Below are 21112 nucleotides of genomic sequence, written 5' to 3'. Positions count from 1 at the left end.
AGGGAGATGTGAGTTCTGGGAGGCTGAAGGAAGGAGCCCTCAGCACAGTCGCCTGTCCCTTGATGGACCCAGTGGTCAGAAGCACCTCTAGAAATTTTTGAACCTTTTGAAAATAGGTACAGACCTCATACTACTTCATCTGTAAATTCTTTAATCTGTGTCTCCTGAGAACAAGGCCATTTCTGTGCCACAACCATAATATCATTACCACCCTCAAGAACTTTAACATTGATATTATCTAATAAACAATCCAAATTCAAAATTTCCTAGTTGTGCCAATAATGAACTTTATAGCATTAAAAAAAAATCAGAGTCCTGCAATGATATTCTCCCCCCTTCCCAAGAATAGACTATGGGTCAGAAACACAGCACAAGTTGATTGCCAAAAGCAGAAATAATACAGGCCACATTCAAAATTAGAAATTAATAATGAAGAATAACCACAGACACTCAGCTTGTTTTGCACATTTCAAAACATTCTCTAAGTAACTCTTGGGTTAAATGGAAGAATAAAACTGGAGTGCCATTCATTTAGAAATGAGCACACTACACAACAAAACTTGTGAGGTGGGGCCAAAGCTATACTCTGAGGAAGAGCTGTAGCTTCAGATGCTAATTCGGAAAAATGCTCACATGAAAGGAGATGAGCAAAACAATTCAAGAGGCTAGAAAAAGAACAATAATGTAAGCGCACTAAAATTTGAAAGAAAGCATGGATAGATTTTTTTTAAAGGAAAGTACTTTTACTTTTTAAAAATTTATTTATTTTTGGCTGCATTGGGTATTCGTTGCTGTGCATAGATTTTCTTTAGCTGCGGCGAGCGGGAGGTACTCTTTGCCTTGCGATGCACGGGCTTCTCATGCAATGGCTTCTCTTGTTGTGGAGCACAGGCTCTAGGCACATGGGCTTCCATAGTTGTGGCATGCAGGCTCAGTAGTTGTGGCGCACAGGCTTAGTTACTCCACGGCATGTGGGATCTTCCCGGACCAGGGATCAAACCCCTGTCTCCTGCATTGGCAGGCAGATTCTAAACCACTGCACCACCAGGGAAGTCCTCATGGACAGATTTTAATGAGGAATTTAATAAAAACAACAAAAAGTGGATAGTATAAAGAAGCTGTTCTCTCTGCCTCTCCAACAATAGTATCCTTTTACATTTGTACCTGTGTACTTTGGTGAACACTCCAAGAAGGCAGAATGGCATGACAGCTGCTTATAGCTGGGTGACACCTGTCAAGTTGCTTTCACTCTCTATGCCTCAGTTTCCACCTAAGTGAAATGAGATATAACAGCACCTCCCTCAAAGAGTCACTGGGATGATTACGTGTATTCATGTGGATAAAGCGTTTAGTTCGTACCTGGCACCTCGGAGGTGTGACGTATTTGCTATTATCAGTCTTGTCATCAGTTAGAATAGATCTTTCCTCGGGGACTGGCAGGGTCAGAGGGCGTGTTAGATGTTGCTAGACTCCTCCACAGGGAGCTCCGAAAGGCGGTTTCCCAGAGCTTCGCCAACGCAACGCAACCGCGATGTCAGACTCTTTGATCTCCGCCTTCTCAGAGGTGACTAGTGGGATCCCGGTGAGGTTTTTAATTTGCATTGATTTTCTAATGAATTTGGTTAAGCAGTCTTTCAAGGAGACTCTGTGGTTTTCACAGCCGCTTCAGGATTCTCCTGGGGAGATCGTAGTCTTTGATTGGGGAGAGCCTCGCATGGTTGGTGAGGTGGGTTTTGAGACCCAGAGAGACAGCAGCCTCTCCGCGTGGCCCAGCGCGGGAATCAGCATTTCCTTGATCAGCCTCTGTGAAGGGGGTGGGGGGGGGGGAGGTGGACGATGCCCTAAACCTCGAATTCTTACTCTAGCAACTAGGGACTGAAAATCCTTCTCTAATAAGACTTCTATGAGAATCTAAGAAGGCGATTCACCCCTTCATTCATCCCATAAGGACAGCCCACAAGTATTGATCGTGTCCTGGGCACCAGGTCCTGTCCAGAGCTTTATAAACGTGTGAACTCCACATCTCCACCCTATGAGGGCGGTAGTACGATTATGCCCACTGATGAGGAAACTTGAAGCTCAGAGAGGTAAAGTCACTTACCAAAGGTCACACAGCGAGTGAGTGGTAGTCAAGACTTGAGCGGTCTGACTGCGCTAATCCATCCAATTACGTTTATTGAGTGCCTGTCAGGTGAAGGGCGTGGTTCTAGTCACTAAAGATAAAAGGTGAAGGAGACAAAGACCCCCCACCTTGGAGGCACAGAAATTCCTTGGGCGGGGCCGACATTCGAGAGGACGGGACCAATATTACGGGGGGAGGGGCTGACGTCCTCTAGCCTTCAGGGTCCACAGCCTCCACCTCCACGTCGTACTCTGTCCCTACATAGTACTGACCGAGCACAAAGTAGGGATTCAAGCGTTCCTGACAAGAACACAGCCTCTGCCCTCACGCAGCTCACAGCCTAGGAAAGACAGTCCTGAACGGTAGGATCCTACAGAAAGGTATTTACCTCCCAGGCAGGAGGGAGGCAATTACGCGCTCTTAATCACTACCTCTGTTTGTCTCAGCAAGGAGAGAGGAAAGGCGGCGCCCCGAACCTGGCCTGGTTTGAGATGCTCCCAGCCGCGGGGGACAGACAGACTGTCATCAAATGTCGGAAAATAGCTGTCATGAGACGCCTCACCCCCTGACACCTGAAACCCTCCCCCTGCGACTGCAAAGTCATAGGTTCTACTCCTGTTGACTGAGCACCCGCACGCTTTCAAATTCTCACGCAGCCTTACTGGGGTAGAGACTTACCCGGAGTCCCAGCCGGGGTCAAGGTGTCAGGATCCGGATTCAAACTCAGCACCTTGGATGTCACGGTGAGCTGTGCTTGGATCTCCCGGTCCCCATCCTTGTTTGTGTGGAATAAAATGAAGGGAAGGCAACGTGACAGCCTTACACCCTTGCCTGTATCATTGTTTCTGGGTCCTCCATGCCTGGGACATGGACTGTAATGAATGATGTGCTGCCCTACACCCCTCAGACTCACGCTGACCAAGACCTGGGTTTCTAGAGTGTTAAATGATTCACTCGAAAGTGGGGACCCTCCCACCACGTGCCTCCCCTGTGGTGGGTGATGCCGGGGACCCCGGAGGAGTAAGACCAGAACCCTGATCTCAAAGACGCTGCAGACTGGTGGCAGAGACGGACACAGACAGTGAGAACCAAGGTGGTCATGGCTGCGACAGAGCAGGTACCAGGTGTGTGGCACCCAGAGCTTTAGGGTGAAGCCGTGGGAGGTGAGATAGAGGGCTCTGATGGGTGACAGTGGAACGCCAGGCTGAGGGGCTAGGTCTTAGTCCGGGGGCACTGGGGAGCCATGGGAGGTGTGTGAGCAGGGGAGGGATAGGGTTAACCCTGGGTGTAGAAAGAATCCTCTGGGGCCCCCGTGGGGGTGGACAGAGACCAGAAGGCGGCTGGGAGGGGGGAGGGGTCCAGGGAAAGAGGAGGAGGCCTGAGTAGGGACCAGGCGGTGGGTATGGAGAAGAGAGAGAGGGACAGACAGGGCTGGAGGGAGTGGAGGGAGGGAGAGGCTGGTAATGGGCTCTAATGTGGGATCCCCTGCTACTCCTTCCGCCTCCCGGTTGTGGGTACTTTGAAGCCCACAGGAGCCACAAGATAAGCCTGGCAGAGCGGAGCACTCGCATCCCCTCTTTCCCCACAGCCAGCCCCATCCCTCCCACCACAGCCTGACCCCTCCCTCCATGCCTCTCCTTTGGCCATTCTGGGTCCAGATGCTCCTCTCTCTGAGGCCTGTCCCCAACTTCCTACCACCTCTTACTGAGGGGGCAAACTCAGCAATTGGGTGCCTGGCCCTCAGAGAGCCTCCAAATGGCTGGTCTATAAAATGGGTGTATTATTTTCCTATGGTTGGCGTAACAAATTCCCACAAACTTAGTGTCTTCAAACAACACACATCTATCTCATGATTCTGGAGGTCAGAGGTCCTAGATGGGTGTCACCAGGCTCTAGAGGAGAATCCTTTTCCTTTCCTTTCCCAGCTCCTAGAGGCTGTCCCCGCTTCACAGCTCATGGCTTTTGCCTCCATCTTCAAATCCCAAAGGTAGCATCTTCATTTATATATTTATTATTATGTTCTGGCCACACCACGCGGCTTGCGGGATCTTAATTCCCTGACCAGAGATTGAACCCAGGCCATGGCAGTGAAAGCAAGGAGTCCTAACCACTGGACTGCCAGGGAATTGCCCTGCAGGTAGCATCTTCAAATCTCTCTCTGCCTCCCTTTTCCACATATCAGAATCCCTATATTGTGACTATATTGGGCCCACCTGGAGAATCCAGGCTTCTCTCCCTATTTTAGAGTCATCTGACTAGAAGCCTTAACTCCATCTGAGACATTCATTCCCCTTTGCCATGTAAGGTAACATACCCACGGGTTCCGGAATGAGGACGTGGACATCTTTGGGGCCATTCATCTGCCTACTACAGTGGGCGTGGGGTTCCCTACTCACATTTATTCATTCATTTATTCAACAATATTTATTGAGCACCTACGATGTGCCAGGCACTGTTTTAGGATGAAAATCCCTACTCTTATGGAATTCCTTTGTTACAGCATTGGGGTGGGGTGCGGGGAGGGGTGCAGACAGACAATTAAACAATTACAATTTTAAAAACCAATGCATGATCATCAGTGCTATGGAGAGGAAAGCAGGAGGATTAAGGGGAGAGGAGTGTTGAGGGGTTTAGACGCTTGAAAGAGGCAACCGTTAGCAGAGACCTGAGTGATGTGAGGAAGAGGTGTGGGGAAGGGCGCTCCAGGCAGGGGGCACAGCGGGTGCAAAGGCCTAGAGGTGGGAGGAATGGGGGGTGCGGAGGGTGATGGGGAGCCCTTGGGAGGATCCAATATGGCAGTCTGCGATGTGCTCATTATTCACTACCCAATTTGTCCATGGACCCTTGTTCTCCGGCTGAGAAAACTGGAGCTCAGACATGAGGGATCTGGTCATACGAGGAGGTGGGTTGTCTCTGGACTCCTGGTATAGTGCTCACTCAGTCTGCTCTAGGTCCTGAAGCTCCAGCCATGTCTTTTCTGGAGGACCACCCTGAGGTTTTGCATGTCTTCCTCATCATTGGGTTTTAGTCTCTTCTTCCTCCTGATCTGTCACCAGACCATGAGCTGTGCATGCAAATACGTCCTGAGGTCTCATGTGACCTGGTCCTGAGCTGGGAGATGTTGGGGACACAGATATGAATCAGCCCTCCAGGGGCTCCCAGGCTGGTATAGGAGATAAATAGGGCACAGACAGTTCCAGTCTGGAGGGGATCCGAGGGAGGAAGAGGGACTGTAGAAGGACTAGGCCTGGAAAAGTCAGGGAGGGCTTCCTGGAGGAGGGGGCATTTGCATTGGGAATTAATGTATGAGTAAAGTTTGCCAGGTAAAGATGGGAATACATTCATTCACTTTACAAACATGTCCTGAGGCATTGTGTGGGTTGGTTGTTCAAGGATGATTCATGCATTTATTCATTCAATACGTCTTTGTTGGGACTTCCTTGGCAGTCCAGTGGTTAAGATTTCACCTTCCAATGCAGGGGGTACAGGTTCAATCCCTGGTCGGGGAGCTAAGATCCCACATGCCTCAGGGCCAAAAAACCAAAACATAAAGCAGAAGCAATATTGTAACAAATTCAATAAAAATGGTCCACATCAAAAAAAAAAATTTTGTTTAGGCAAAATAATACAATGGTTAAGACTTCAGATTCTGGAGTCGGTCAACCTGGATTCTTTTCTGAGTTGTTTCATTTACTGAATGGCTCATTTATTTAAGTTTGCCTCAGCTTTCCCCCTTGATAAAATGAGGACAGCAATAGTATTGTCCTCACAGGGTTCTTGGAAGAATAAATTAAAATGATGCATGTGAAGGTCATAGCACGTTGTCCCATACATAGTTGACATTTCATTCCTGCCCTTAGCTTAGCATGAACCTCTCAGAGACCCTACATGCAATGAAGGTGATACCTGATTTAGTCTGGTGGGGTGTGTCATAGTCAGAGAAGGGTTTCTGGGGAGGGTGGCACTCAGTCGGGTTCTGAAGCTTGAGTAGGAGTTTGTTGGCTGGAACAATAGGGTCAAGTCCAGAAAGAGGAAATGGCAAGGACAAAGGCTGGGTGTGTGCATGTGTGCATGAAACCATGTGGCTTGTTCTAGGAACTCCAGAGCAGAAGGAAGGGAAGTGGTGAGCTAGGCAACTGGTGATGTGGGTGGAGCCCCAAAAGCTAGGACTGCAAATGCCAGGCTGAGGAGCTCAGACCTCATCCTGGGGGCGATGGGAAGACAGCGCCCAAGCAAACAAGCTGATCCTTCGGTTCACAGATGGGGAAACTGAGGCCCATGCTCAGACCCTGTGTGGTGGCCCCTCTGATTTCCAGCTCTCTGATTTCTAGCCACTTGTGAGCCTCCCCATCCTGGGTCCTCCAGGGGAGACCAGGCCTCCCGCTCCTGCTCAGACGCCCTGGAAGACGCCTGCCTCCCACCTGCTGGTGGGCTCAGGATAACAAGGAAACAGAGTGGGGAAACTGAGGCCCGCAAACAGATCAGGACCCCCGAGTTAACATCCCGGCCTCTGAGGTCACAGATACAGGTGCAAATCCAGGCTTGGTCTCTCTTTTGTCTGCTTTGATTTTGAGCAAGTGAGTCTCCTCCTCTGAGCCTCAGTTTCCCCATCTGAAAAGTGGAGCTGTGAGAGTAGCCACCTCGGGACTTCCCTGGCGGTCCAGTGGTTAAGACTCCACGCTCCCGATGCAGGGGGCATGGGTTCGATCCCTGGTCAGGGAACTAAGATCCTGCATGCCGCAAAGCACGGCCAAAAAATAATAATGATAAATAATAATAATAATTAAAAAAAATAAGAGTAGTCACTTCGTGGGGCTTGGCACAGCCAGGATCCTGCAGTCCTTGAAAGATACGGGCTTCCTGAGAGGTTGGAGAATACCAGGGGTGAAGTGCACAAGGCTGGAGCAAGCCTCTAGTTCTGGGAGTGGTTTGATGCGATGATGCATTAAGGACAGGAAAAGGGGTGCAGAGGAGGGAGGCTCAGACCTCCCAGGGTCTCCACTCTAGGCTGAGGGGCCGGGACTTTGGCCAGGGGTACTGGGGAGCCATGGGAGGCCTGTGAGCAGGGGAGGGGTAGGTCTGCTCTGCACTGGATGGGATAACTGGAGGCAGGGAGGGCTGGGAGGAGGCTGGGCTGAGGGTCCAGCCAGGTGAGGTGAAGGCCTGCACGGGGCTAGGGCGACGGGGACGGGGCAGAGAGGATCAGAGCGAGACTGTGAGAGGTGAGGGGAAGCAAGGGAGAGAGGACAGCGCCCTGGGTCTGGGTGGACGGGGGGGCCGTCCCTGAGATGGAGGACACGGGGAAGTTGGTGGGGGGCGGGGTGTGGGACTTGCTAACGTGGAGGCCTGTGGTTCCCAAAAGCATCATCAAGCCCTTGGAGGACCCTCTGGAGACTTGGCAGCCGTCACCCGCTGGAGCCCTGTGCCCACCGGGGACGACCCTCTTCCTCCTCTACTCCCTGGCCGCCCTCATCTCCTACCTCCTGGTGATCCAAGGGGCAGGGCCCCCCTGCCTCCCCCTTTGTCCGCAGACTGGTTTGGCCACCAGGCCATGGCCGATGCCGCCTTCACTGTTCTCCTGCCCCTGCCCCTCACCTGGACGCTCCCCGGCTGGCCCCTGGGTGGCATCTTCTACCACCTGGACCCCGGCCTCGTCTTCCTGACATTCTACGCCAGTGGCGGCCCGCTGACCCGTGCGGCCGCCGACCGCTGCACCTCTGCGCTCCAGCCCACCTGGGCACAGAACCATCGCACAGCCTGGAGGGCAGTTTTCTGGGCCGGGGGTTTTGGGCTCCTTCTTCTGGTCCTGGGCACATCAGCCCTGTGAACCCTGAGGGGCCAGGTGAACCGGGCCGACGCTTTTAAAAGACGCCTGTCGGGGAGCCTGCCCAGCCATCTTCATCCTCCAGCCCTGCACTGAGTCAGCGGGCGTTCAGCTTTGGGGTGCACTGGCAGTGCTGAGTGCCTTCCACAGCCTCCTGAAGGCCAGGCTGCAGCTGGCGAGGCTCACAGGGCGGCCCCGGCTGCTGGGGGTGCCACAGCCACGGGGGCCGTGCTGTTTCTCTGCTGGTTTCCCTTCCCCCTGCTGCTTCTGTTGATGCTGGTGGGGATGTGAGAGGACCAGGCGTTCAGGCAGCTCCTGTGCTGGGCGGGTCCTCTGGTGCCGCCAAGTGGGGTAGTCTGAGGGGGGACGGGTGGGGTCTGGCACTGGGGAGGGAGGCCCAGGTGTCCTGCGGGGACCGGGAGGGAAATTCCTGGGGGGCGGGGTTGGGGACATTTAGGGAGAGTGTGTGGGGGGGGTCTCCCACCTTATCAAACTCCAGAGAATGTGAGATGCTGAGAGAGACTGAAATTTAGAGACGGGGACAGGGACCCGGGGTGGGGCGCAGGGGCCCAGAGAATGGGGAAAAAGGATGCAAAGAGAAAGCAGGCCAAGTGAAGGAAGAGATGCAGAGAGGGAGAAACGGGCACCGACGCAGACGTGACAGCATCACACAGACGCGGTGGCAGACGGAGGCCAAGGCAGGGAAGGGACGCGAGAGACAGGTCAGGCTGCCGGGAGGGACCAAGTGGGAGACAAGACAGGAAAAGATACAGAGACAAAGACCCAGGAGGAGGTGGAAAGGAACTAGACTCTGACTGAAGGAGAGGAGAATGAGTGGGGAGAGAGACAGATGGACAGGGAGAGACAGACAGACATACAGACAGACATGGGCCTGGATCTAAAGACACGACTATAGACATGGGCTAGGAACCTGCAGCCAACCGTCCTGGTTATGCCAGGACTTAGCAATACAATATCTGGGCTATGGGGCTTTCGGAGCTAAAACCAGGAAAGTCTCATGCACGCTGGGATGCCGTGGTCCCTGCAGGTGGAACCGAGTAACACAGGACAGTACTTGGCCACCGGATGTTCTGGGTCTCCAGGACACTGGCTATCATTCGTCTTGTCTTGCTGCCTTTTGAAATACGCACGTGCCTCCTAACCATGCCCCCGCCCCTGGAAAAGGATGTTGTTGGTCATCTTTGGTTTTCAAACTCCCAAATGTTTCCCAACTAAAGGTTAATTTTTGCTCCACGTTCTGAGTCGTTTGATGTATCCGTGGCGCTACCTCAGACATGCACTAAGCTCCAAGGGGGAAAATCTATCTCTTCGGTCTTTGGAAAATGCATTATAGCAGATGCCTCTTGACCCTGTCTGCACATCAGGATCTCCGGAGGAGCTTTTAAACTCCAAATCAGTGCCCAGGGCCCATCCCCAGGTGTTGTGGTTTAAGTGGCCTAGGGTAGAGCTGGGTTCTGGGAGTTTCCAAAGCTTGCCAGGAAGTCCCACGGGCAGCGGGCTGAGCCCCACCCATCTCCAAGTGCCTGTGGCTGTGCAAATGCAACCTTGGTAGCTCCCAGGGGGTTGAGAAACCCAGCACTCAAGGGCTGAAAACCCTGGAGGTGGGAGTGGGGAGGAGGGACGCAAAGATCGATTTCTTTGTCAATATTTGTTTGTTTTCCAAACGTTGATAGCCAAGACCCAAGCTGGGGGTCCAGCAGAAGTCAGATTTATTCTGTGCACCCCCTGCCTTAGGCTCCCAGTCACAGCCAAGAAGGGTGGGGAGGAAGTGGCGGGGAGGCGAAGAGAGGCAGGGAGGCTGACTCTGATTGGGAGAGGTTTTTAGGAAGCCTTCCAGGTGGAGCTGACACACAATAGAGGAGGGAAAGGGCACTCCGGGCAGGGAGTACAGCATGTGCAAAGACCCTGGGGTGCGGCTTTTTTTTCTTTAAACCATCTGTGAGTTACATACGTTAAGATATACTACAGAGGGGGCGTAAGAGGTGGGTGCAATTAAAAAAAGAAAAAGACGGGAGGGCGTCAGGTCAAACACAGCTTCCAGGACTTCTCTGGTGGCACAGTTGTTAAGAATCCGCCTGCCAGTGCAGGGGACATGGGTTTGAGCCCCGGTCCGGGAAGATCCCACATGCTGCGGAGCAACTAAGCCTGTGTGCCACAATTACTGAGCCTGCGCTCTAGAGCCCGGGAGCCACAACTACTGAGCCCACGTGCCACAACTACTGAAGCCCGCGCGCCTGGAGCCCGTGCTCTGCAACAAGAGAAGCCACCGCAGTAAGAAGCCCGTGCACCACAATGAAGAGGAACCCCCCGCTTCCAGCAACTAGAGAAAGCCCACAGCCCACGTGCAGCAAAGAAGACACATCGCAGCCAAAAACAAACAAACAAACCCCACAACACAGCTTCCTATGCCAGGCTGAGGGGCTGGGACTCTTGTCCCAGGGGTGCCGGGGAGCCAAGGGAAGGATAGGTCACCTCTGCTTGTAGAATGACCCCTGTGAAGACTGAAGGAGAGAGATAGGGGGCGCGGCTATGGTCCAGGGAGAGAGGAAGGCCCCTGGGAGAGGGGACTAAGCCTCAAGGACCGCTTACCCAGCTCAGGTCTCGGAATTCTTGTTTTGCGGAAATCGACTTCCCTGCTAGAGCGGGGCTGACCAACTTCTGGCTGGGAACATAGTACAACACCGCCCCTGTGTGGTTATTCTTAGCATTGTAACCAAGGTCTCCTATAAGTAAGACTGTCTTCTAAATCAGGACGCTTAGAAGAGTTAAAGAGGACACTATTACAAATTAAAATTACAGTGAAACTATAAATTCGTTTCTAATTGGAATTTTCTAGGCCTTTCCCAGGAAACCCAGGATGTTCAGTCACCCTACTCAGAAGCTGCCTTTTCAGATCTTGAGGTGAAATGAAATTGTTTGTCTGATGAGAAAAATGGATGAAACTTGACCAAAGGCTGGGGTGTCACCCATGGCATTCCACCTACTGGGGATGGAGACAGGGAGTGGGAAGGAGGCGGCTAGTGAGGGAGCTGGTAACTGACTGTATATCTGGAGGTCTGGACACTTTTATAAGTAAGGGGCATTTACAGTAGGTATTGAAGGCTGAATAGGAGTTTGCTAAGAAAAGAGAAAGATGTGTTGATACAATATAGCAATGAAGACATCACTACAGACCTTTGCAACTTGCAAATTCCATTCGCATCTTTGATCTCAGGCTGTCCTTGCCACGGCCTTCTGGGGCCCACTGGTCCAAGATTTTCACCTTTGTCTGACTGAGAAGAAAACCAAGACTCAGAGAGAAGGAATAAATCTGAAGTACACAGCAGTTTGTGTTGGTACCAGGTGGTGAGTCATCCCTGCTTCTTCTCCTATCTGTGTTTTTGCACTCAAAGTTGGAATGTCCTTCCCCCTCTCTAAACGCTCCTGACAGACTACTCCCCCCTCAAAACACAGCTCAGTCTCTGGGCACCTAGCCTCAAACCTGATAGTCTATCCCCCTAGTCTTCACCTTCCCCAGACCCAGGAGTGCGGGCCTCCTGTCTCTGACCCAGAAGCCTGGCCCTCAGACAGAGTTGGCCCGAGGCTGTGTGCCTGCTGGGGTGGTGGGATAGAGCAGGGTGTGCTGATTCAGTCACATTTATTTGGTCTCAGAGGCCACAGTCACGGTCAGGGCAGAGGCAGGGCTCTTGGATTAGGGGTCCTGTGTCTTCTCATTGCTGAGCCTAAGAGAGGAAAAGAGACAGAGAGATACACGGAAACGTGGGACAGGAAGAGAGCCCCGAGATCTAGCCTGCGACCCCCGCCCTCTTCCCGCTCACCTTGTTGAAGAAGTAGATGGAGGTGAGGATGGTGAATACGGCTATGGCCAGGGTCGCATTCTGGGTGGAGGGGTCAGAGGTCAGGACCCATCCCTTCCCTTCCCTCTCCCCACCACTACCCCGGGCCTCCCTCCCCCTGCCGGACCCCTCCTCACTTCCTGAAAATTCATGGCCAGAGGTCTCAGCCGCAGGGTTGCTTGGCCTCTCTCTCCCTTTCCCGGGCCTGTAAGCCAGAGAGGGAAGGTGGGCCAGCAGAGCCTGACAGAGGGTCATCTGGGAGACCAGAATGGTGGCCATGGTGACAAGAGAAGGGCATTCTGGGTAAGGGGACCTTGTGGCAGAGGCTTGGGGGAGAGGGGCATTTGGGTACAGAATGTCACATGGAGTATGTGAACTTGGAAGGGGGACATCTGAGATGGGAGAGTCCAGACCTGCAACCCTGGGCGCCAGAAGTATCTTGGAGAAAAAAAAAAACAAAATGAAAAAAGAAGAAAAAAAAAAGAAGTATCTTGGAACAGGAAGAGACTGGAAGCCAGAGAGCAGATGAGGTGGCCCAGGCAAAGTTTCCTCCAATGGTATCTGTCAGTTGCAAGATTTAGAGACACAGCAGGGGGAGGACCGAGCCTCCCAGAGCCTGGTCACCAGTTTGGGGGCGGAAGCAGCAGTTATAATGGTAGGACTCGTGGCAGAGGCAGCAGCCTTCCCATCTCTGGGCCACGGGGACAGTGATGTGCCCGGGACTCCCATGGCCCTCTGGCGGCCCTCTGCCGGCCCTCCCGAGAGTCTGTAGACCTAAATCTCTTTGGGTCCATCACGCCTTTAGAACTAACTTTGGGGTCACCAGAAACACAGAGGACAGAGGACACCAGTGCAGTCAGCCCTCATTATCCGCGATTCCATCTCTGCCCCGAGTGGCTACAGGTTTGAGTCTGAGGACACGCACGTTCCTTTGTTGATCAAGGGGACAATCCTCTGCTCTCTTGTTTCAGCTCAAACAGAGAGCTGCCCAGAGGCCAGAGACAGGAGGGGGCAGTGCTGGGGAGGAGCTCCTGCTCTGGGGCCAGACGGATGGGTTTGGATCCCAGCTCTGGCACCTGTGAGTGGGGTGGCCTGAGGCAAATTTTCTAGTTTGTAAAAAACAAAAAGAAAAAAAAAAAAAGGATCTACCACGATGAGTAGTTTTTTGGATTTAAGATTATAATCTACGTGACACACACACACATTTTCCCTAGAAGCAATGATTCAGTATTTGCTAATCCCGCGTTCCCGGTGACTTTATGCAACATAAATGCTGGAAATGACATGAATCAGCTGTGAAATGATACCTGAGGGCACCAGCCAGAAAACTCCAGAAGGCAAGACACTGAACAGGGCAACTGGCATGGTCTCTCCAAGTCCGTGTCCCCAAAAAACCAAGGCAAATGGACTTGCTCTATTTAAACAAATCCATAAGAGACATAAGAACAGATTCGATGGGTGATCCTGAACTGGATTCTGGTCTAGATAACTCAGCTGTAGAGGATATTGGGGGAGATATTGGGGACCTCTGAAAGGAGAGTGGATATTAGATGAGATGAAAGTGTTATTGACATGGAAAGGAGGAGATTGTTCCAAAATTGCATGTGCGATATGATCTCATTTTGGTAAAAAGTACGTATATTTTTTAAACGTGGGGATTTCCCTGGCGGTCCAGTGGTTAAGAGTCTGCGCTTCCACTGCAGGGTGCATGGGTTCGATCCCTCGTTGAGGAACTAAGATCCCAGGTGCCACGTGGTGCGGCAGGAAAAAAAAAAAGAACGTGTGTGTTGAAAAATCTGGAAGGATGCGCTGTCTCAGTGTTGCAGCAGAAAGCGGCAGGCGCAGCTCAAAAAGGTTTAATTGGAAGGAGTTTAATACAGGGCCCACGTTCAGAGTTGGCAGGACAGCACAGCACTGGGCTTAGGAAACTTGGGGAGCTGCTGCCACCCAGTTGGGTCTGGATTGAGTCCCACCAAAGATCAAGTCCTCACCCCCGGTACCTGTGAATGTGACTTCATTTGGAAATAGGGTCTTTGCAGATGTAAATCAAGTCAAGATCAGGTCATAACTGGTGTCCTTATAAGAAGAGGAGAGACCCAGAGACAGACACACACAAAGGCCACATGATGAGAGTCTGAAGTGATGCTTCTAAAAGCCAAGGATTGTCAGTGACACCGGAAGCTGGGGAGACGCAGGGAGCAGATCCTTCTTCACAGCTCTCAGAAGGGACCGACCCTGCTGGAACCTTGATTTCGGACTTCTGGCCTCCAGAACTGGGAGACGATACATTTCTGACGTCTAAACCAGCCAGTTTGTTACAGCAGCTCTAGCAAACCAATACACGCCTCTAGGCATCGAGGGGTGAGACCCATGTCATCAGAACCTCAAGGGACAGGGGGTTCCCCGAAGGAAGCTATACTGCAGCCAGTACCTCTCATCCTAGGAGTTCCTGCTCCCCTCCCTGGCTGACCCCAAGGGGGATCCAGAGGGCACAGGGGCCAGGATGGAGATGAAGACAGAGGCTTCCTCAAGGGCACAGAGCTGGACAGAGAATGGTGGAAAGTGGATCAGAGGAGTGGGGTGGGCCACCCCCGTATTTACGTGTGTGGCGGGCTGAGTAATAGACCCAAACTGGCCACACCCCAACCCCCCAAACCTGTGAGTATTTCCCTCACCTGGCTTAAGGGACTTTGCAGAGGTGATTACATTAAGGATCTTGAGACGGGACTTGTCTTAGTCTGTTTGAGCTGCTATAATAGAATACCATAGACGGGGTGGCTAACAAATAACACAACTATATTTCTCACAGCTCTGGAGGCTGGAAGTCCAAGATCAAGGTGCTGGCAGATTTGGTGTCTGGTAAGAGCCTGCTTTCTTGCTCATAGATGGCCAATTACTTGATGTGTCCTCATGTGGTGGAAGAGACCAGGGAGCTCTCTGGGGTCTCTTTTAAAAGGGCACTAATCCCATTCATGAGGGCTCCACCCTCATGACCTAATCACCCCAAAGGCCCCACCTCCTCATACCATCACCTTGGAGGTTTGGGTTAAAACATATGAATATTGGGGGGGGGACTCAGGAAGTGGGCTGACAAGACATCTTTATTGAAAGTACATTACCATGGGGACTTCCTTGGCGGTCCAGTGGTTAAGACTCTATGCTTCTAATGCAGGGGGTGTGGGTTTGATCCCTGGTCAGGGAACTAAGATCCCACGTGCCACGCAGCCAAAAATAAAATAAAATAAAGAACATTGCCATGGGGCCAGCCTCCAGCATAGCCCCCAGTGAGTCTCACCTCCTGGAGTTCATATCCCATGTAGTCTCCTCCCTCATGGAATAGGGTCAACCTGTGTAAATAGTGGAATATGGTGGAAATGGCAGAGGGTGACTTCTGAGGCTGGGCTATAAAAGACACTGCTATGCCTTGGGTTAGTCCCTCTGGGGGAAGCTGGTGGCCATGCTGTGAAGATGCTCAAGCAGCCCTATGGGAGGCCCGTGTGGTGAGGGGGCTGAGGCCTCCTGCCAACAGCCACATCAGTAAGCTTGGAAGTGGCTCTTCCAGTGCCAGTCGAGTTTTCACGTGACTGCAGCCCTGGTGGATATTTGACTACAATCTCATGAGAGACCCTGAGCCAGAATCACCCAGCTAAGCCACTCCCAAATTCCTGGCCCACAAAAGCGGTGACAGATAATAAATGGCTACTGTCCTAACCCATTAAGTTTTTTTTTTTTTTTTTTTTTTTGCGGTACGCGGGCCTCTCACTGTTGTGGCCTCTCCCGTTGCGGAGCACAGGCTCCGGACGCGCAGGCTCAGCGGCCATGGCTCACGGGCCCAGCTGCTCCGCGGCATGTGGGATCTTCCCAGACCGGGACACGAACCCATGTCCCCTGCATCGGCAGGCGGACTCTCAACCACTGCGCCACCAGGGAAGCCCCCATTAAGTTTTAGAGTGATTTGTTATGCAGCAGTACATAAACAACACTATTTAGTACTTACCCTGAGAAATGCTGTTCTAAGTGCTGAATATATTTGAACTCATTAATCCTGAAAGCAACTCTCCAAGGAACAGACTATGCTTGTCCCCATTGTATGAATGAGGAAACAGAGAGATGCAGTAACTTGCCCAAAGTCACACAGCTTATATATGGCAAAGCTGGGGTTTGAACCCAGCCTGTCCAAACTCCAGGGTGTGGGTGTTCAACCTCTGGGCCATGCTGGCTTTGGCCAGCTGTGGGTGGCACTGGAAGAAGTCACCAAGAAGTCCAAGAGAGCCTCAAAGAGCCCCAACATTTAAGGGGTGAGAAAAAGAACAGACGTGGCTGGTGGAGTGGGGAAGGAGGGGAGGGCAGAGTCTAGAATGTGGGGCGGGGCAGGGTTCTCCCTCCATCTGTGCCCACTTTAAGGGCTCCTAGGTTCAAATCCCAACTTTGTCACTTACTAGCTGTGTTCCCTCAGGCAGATTACTTACCCTTGCTGTGCCTCGGTTTCCCCGTCTGCACCGTGGAGATGATGATAATCAGATCAACACTTCCTGGGGTTGTGGTGAAGATTAAATGGGTCAGTCCACGGTGAATCCAAGGCTGACAAAGGCCCTGGGGGATCGGGCTCTGCGGGGAGGCGTGCTGGGACCTGCTCTTCGGGGGGGCGTTGCTGAGGCGGGGGTAATGAGCAGGTGGGGCTGCGGCACAGACAGTGGGCTGAGCTCAGCGTCTGGCTGTGTGGAAATGGCCGGGCCAGGGTTTCGGGGCCACACTGCTGGAATTCTCCTGCTGCTGCTGCTGCTACCCCAGGCCCTGACAGAGGGACCCCTGGTCTTTGTGGCTGTGGTGAGGTGCCCCACCCCCGCTGCCCGGCCCCTCATGTCCCCCAGGCCAGCCCTGACCTGGTCCCCTCCCTAGGTGTTCCGCCATGGCGACCGGGCCCCGCTGGCCTCCTATCCCACTGACCCGCACAAGGAGGCTGTATCTACCCTGTGGCCACGTGGCCTGGGCCAGCTGACTGGGGTGAGAAGCTGGGGATGGGAGCAAGGGGTGGGGCAGTGTGGAGAGGGGTCCGCTGAGCCTGCTCTGTCCCCAGGAAGGGGTCCGCCAGCAGCTGGAGCTGGGCCGCTTCCTGAGAAGTCGCTACGAGGATTTTCTGAGCCCCGAGTACCGGCGGGAGGAGGTACTGCCTTACTGACCTCCATCTTACCTCCTGACCTTCCACCTCTGACTTCCACTGACTCTAATGTTTCCCTTGGCCTCCACCTCTGGCCTTTGACCCCCATCAACCTGACCTGCACCTTATGTCTGATCTCTGACCCCTGAACCATCGACTAAACCAAGTTGACCTCTGACTCTATCTCAACCTGAGTCACATCTTGACCTCTGACCTCCATCATCTCTGACTTTATTTTCTGTCCTCCACCTCTGTGTTCTGACTCCCCCTGACTCCAACCAGACCCTCTGACCTCTGACTCCGAAACTTGATTGATTCTGTCTTTGACCCTCATTGATTCTACTTGCCCTTCTGACTCCAAACTTTGACCTCTACCCTTCCTCAAATCTGACTTTCCTATACCTTCCTCTGTCTCCTGACAGATCCCCAGTTAGGATCATTCCTCCTGACCCCTGACCTCTGATCCCTGATACACATGTACTGAACTCTGACCCCATGACCTCCAATCTGCCCTCCTCATCTTGACTTCTAACTTCCAGCCTCCAGCGATTCTTATATTCCTTTACTTTTTAAAAATTTATTTATTTACTTTTGGCTATGTTGGGTCTTTGTTGCTGCGCACGGGCTTTCTCTAGTTGCGGCGAGCACGGGCTTCTCACTGCGGTGGCTTCTCTTGTTGTGGAGCACGGGCTCTAGGCGCGGACTTCAGTAGTTGTGCCTCGCAGGCTCAGTAGTTGTGGCTTGTAGGCTCAGTAGTTGTGGCGCACGGGGCTAGTTGCTCCGCGGCATGTGGGATCTTCCCGGACCAGGGCTCGAACCCGTGTCCCCTGCATTGGCAGGCGGATTCTTAACCACTGCGCCACCAGGGAAGCCCCTGATATTCCTTTCTGACTTTCATTGACTCAAATGACCCCCTTAATCCTCAATGTCCACCCAATTTCTGACCCCCAACCCAACTGCTCCTGACATTGACCTCTGGCCCTTGATCCCAGCTTCCAAAATTGAAGGCCAGCCCCTGAACCCGCCCTGAGTTTTGACCCCCAACACCTGAACTTCGACTCTGAACTTAATCTGAAGCTTTTGGTTTGCTGCTATAGCTGACCTCTGACCCTGACCGTGGTACCCTGGCCTGGCCTCTCCCCACCGCACCCAGGTGTACATTCGCAGCACAGACTTTGACCGGACCCTGGAGAGCGCTCAGGCCAACCTAGCGGGGCTTTTCCCTGAGGCCGCCCCAGGGCGCTCCGAGGCCACCTGGAGGCCGATCCCTGTGCACACGGTGCCCGTCACTGAGGACAAGGTCAGGAGGCTGGACAGGGCCTGGAGGTGGGAGGGATGGAGGGAGACAGGGGCCCCAGAGACAGAGAGGGCCAGCAGCTGAGAGAGGAGGCTCGGGGCCTGGATGGGTGGTTCCCGGGAGCCAGAACACCCAGACCTTCCCTGGGGCTGAGCTGTCCTGATGGGGTGAGCCGCCTACCCGACACTGTGCAGCCGGATCTGGGAGAGACGCTGGACCGGAGACAGGGCCCCACAGCCCGACTCCCCCCGCCTGCAGTCGGGCCCCAGTCACGCTGCTGTCCCCGCTGAGCCTCCGTTTTCTCCAGCTGCTGAGGTTCCCTACACGAAGCTGTCCCCGATACCAGGAGCTGCTGAGGGAGGCCACGGAGGCCGCCGAGTACCAGACGGCCCTAGAGGGTTGGACGGTGAGCAGGGCCTGTGTGGTGGGGCAGGATGGGGCGGGGCCGGCGGGGCGGGGCGGGGCTGGCGGGATAGGGCGGGACCTGCGATGCAGGGCGGGGCCAGTGGAGCGGGGCGGGGCCGGCAGGACCTCGTGGGACCCGCCGGGCTCGGAGGTCTGTCAGGCTCACCCAGCCCAGTCCGGTGCATCCAGGACTTCTTGACTCACCTGGAGAACTTCACGGGGCTGTCGCTGGTCGGGGAGCCGCTCCGCAGGGCGTGGAAAGTTCTGGACACTCTTATTTGCCAGGTGGGTCCCTGCCTCACCCACCCAGCCAAGTCGTTTATGGCACCTGGGTTCAAATCCCAGCTTTGCCGCTCACTACCTGTGTTCCCGCAGGCAAGTCACTTAAGTGCCTCAGTTTCCCCATCTACACAATGGGGATGGCGACACACGTATCAACACCCCCTGGGTTGCTGTTTAGATCAAAACGGGTTAATTCACGTGATGCCTTAGAACAGCGCCTGGCACACAGCGAGGCCTTTCAATCTGTGTGCTTGCAACTCCAATCCCCCAGTTCCATAAGCGGAAAAGCGCCGGTAACTACGGCTTCGGCGGCAGGAGCTGACCTGAAGCTGCATGACGCTGGTAGTCTTTTCTTACCCCACTTTACGGGAATGTATGTCTAAGGGGGCTGCCCCAGACCCCACTGGATGTGTTATGAGGTAAGGTATCCTCACCACTGTACCTTTCTCAAATTCCAAACGTCTGATTCTAGAACAGCTCTGGACCCAAGGATTTTGGAGAAGGCCTTCTGGAATGATGGTCACTCCTATGCTTAATTAATAATCGCTATCGCCCACCCCACCAGACCTAGCCCATGAGGGTCGGGAGAGAGGATTGCAGCTGATGGGGGCAACACAGGAGGGCCTAAGGGGGGCACGAAGAGCTAAGGACGTTGCGGTCACTTTGTCCCCTCCCTCTCTCTCCCCAGCAAGCCCACGGTCTCCCCCTCCCATCCTGGGCCTCCCCGGATGTCCTGCAGACACTAGCTCAGATCTCGGCTTTGGATATTGGGGCACACGTGGGCCCACCCGGGGCAGCAGAGAAGGCCCAGCTGTCTGGGGGTGAGGTGTGGAGCTGGGAGGCTGGGCGGCTGGGAGGCTGAGGCGCCTTCCTCTGGGAAGTTCTTAGCACTCTGTCTCGCCCTGTCAGGAATCCTGCTGGATGCCATCCTTGCCAACTTCTCTCGGGTGCAGCACTTAGGGCTGCCCCTCAAGATGGTCATGTATTCGGCTGTGAGTCTTTGGGAAGGGAGGCAGTGCCACGTGGGCACAGGGATGGGAGGGGCACAGGGATGGGAGGGGCACAGGGATGGGAGGGGCACAGGGATGGAACCTCAGCCTGATGCCTTGAGTAACTCTTATCTCCAAACCACATTCTTGGACCATATCACTAGAGGCATGGAATCTGGAAGGAGGGAGGTGATGGTGTTATGGGAAAGAATTCAGTTTTTCTTCAAGGACTGGCTTTTTAACTGAGCTGTCATCATACTTCGTGTCTAGTTAACCAATCTTTATTACGTGACCACCTGTAACTGGTGGGGCTGCCTCCAGGGTGAGCAGGTTTGGGGGGACTGGTTCTAAGGGGTCTGAGGGACATCTGGGAGGCAGAGGGATGCACAAGCTCAGGAGAGAGGAGACATCTGGAGGAGCCCCGAGTCAGCCCTGGATCCGCCTGCAGCACGACAGCACTCTCCTGGCTCTCCAGGCGGCCCTGGGCCTCTATGATGGGCACACACCGCCTTATGCCGCCTGCCTCGGCTTTGAGTTCCGGAGGCGCCTTGGGGACCCGGATGACGACGCAGGGTGAGGAGGGGGTGGTACCCGGGAATGGGCAGGCCAGAACTCTCAGGAGGAGCGATGCGGTGCCAGGTAGAGGGCATGGCCCAGGCACAGGCTCCGAGGGGAATTTACTGGGGACGGAATCGGGAAGGAGTCAGGAGCCCAGTTCTCCACCCAGCTGCTCTCCTCCAGATATCAGGTCAGCAGTAGGGAAGGCAGGGAGGGGCCTGGGTACCACCACCTCCTCTCTCCCTCCAGGAATGTCACCATCTCCCTCTTCTACCGCAACGACTCTGCTGGCTTACCCTTGACCCTCAGCCTCCCCGGGTGCCCGGCGGCCTGCCCCTTAGGCCGCTTCCGCCAGCTGACGGCCCCCGCCCGGCCTCCGGCTCACGGGGTCCCCTGCCATGGCTTCTACGAGCCCGCCGCCCCCGCAGGTGACGGCCCCCGGTGCTGGGGTGGGCGGGGGCGGCTCAGTCTGGAGACTCACCCCCGCCCCCGTTCTCCCCGCAGCCACCGCGATGCCTCTGCTCGCTGGTGCTGTGGCTGTGCTGGCAGCCCTCAGCACGGGGCTGGGCCTGCTGCCCTGCAGAGCCGGCTGTCTGCGGGCCTGGGGGCGCCCCGTGTGA

The 21112-nt window shown here is 54.1% G+C and overlaps 1 protein-coding gene and 1 long non-coding RNA gene across 5 annotated transcripts; one reads left to right on the top strand and one right to left on the bottom strand.

Moving 5' to 3' along the window:
* Positions 1-181: 181 nt before the first annotated feature.
* On the bottom strand, positions 182-18676 carry LOC115849021 (uncharacterized). 4 transcript variants are annotated; one of them, XR_009560078.1, is made up of 10 exons: positions 18439-18676; positions 17551-17788; positions 16273-16335; positions 15099-15150; positions 11786-11845; positions 11142-11689; positions 10557-10629; positions 2801-2897; positions 2102-2184; positions 182-1803 (listed from the first exon to the last, which is right to left on the bottom strand). It is a non-coding gene; the product is annotated as an uncharacterized lncRNA (long non-coding RNA). The 4 variants fall into 4 exon arrangements; XR_004037870.2 differs by lacking the exon at positions 17551-17788; XR_009560080.1 differs by lacking the exons at positions 11786-11845; positions 15099-15150.
* Positions 16529-21112, top strand: ACP4 (acid phosphatase 4). The gene is made up of 11 exons (XM_030849991.2): positions 16529-16630; positions 16703-16807; positions 16881-16967; positions 18115-18261; positions 18566-18664; positions 18853-18948; positions 19634-19766; positions 19855-19937; positions 20383-20507; positions 20742-20920; positions 20997-21112. Exons 1-11 carry the CDS (start codon positions 16529-16531, stop codon positions 21110-21112), a joined length of 1272 nt encoding a protein of 423 aa, XP_030705851.1.

Source organism: Globicephala melas, chromosome 19 (assembly GCF_963455315.2).
Source record: "Globicephala melas chromosome 19, mGloMel1.2, whole genome shotgun sequence".
Taxonomy (NCBI): Eukaryota; Metazoa; Chordata; class Mammalia; order Artiodactyla; family Delphinidae; genus Globicephala; species Globicephala melas.
This window is presented reverse-complemented; position numbering and strand designations above follow the sequence as displayed.

Coding starts and splice junctions, on each gene's coding strand:
- ACP4 (XM_030849991.2), top strand. CDS start 16,529: ATGGCCGGGCCAGGGTTTCGGGGCCACACTGCTGGAATTCTCCTGCTG. Junction 18,665..18,852: donor CGGCCCTAGAGGGTTGGACG/GTGAGCAGGGCC, acceptor CGGTGCATCCAG/GACTTCTTGACTCACCTGGA. Junction 19,767..19,854: donor GAAGGCCCAGCTGTCTGGGG/GTGAGGTGTGGA, acceptor TCGCCCTGTCAG/GAATCCTGCTGGATGCCATC.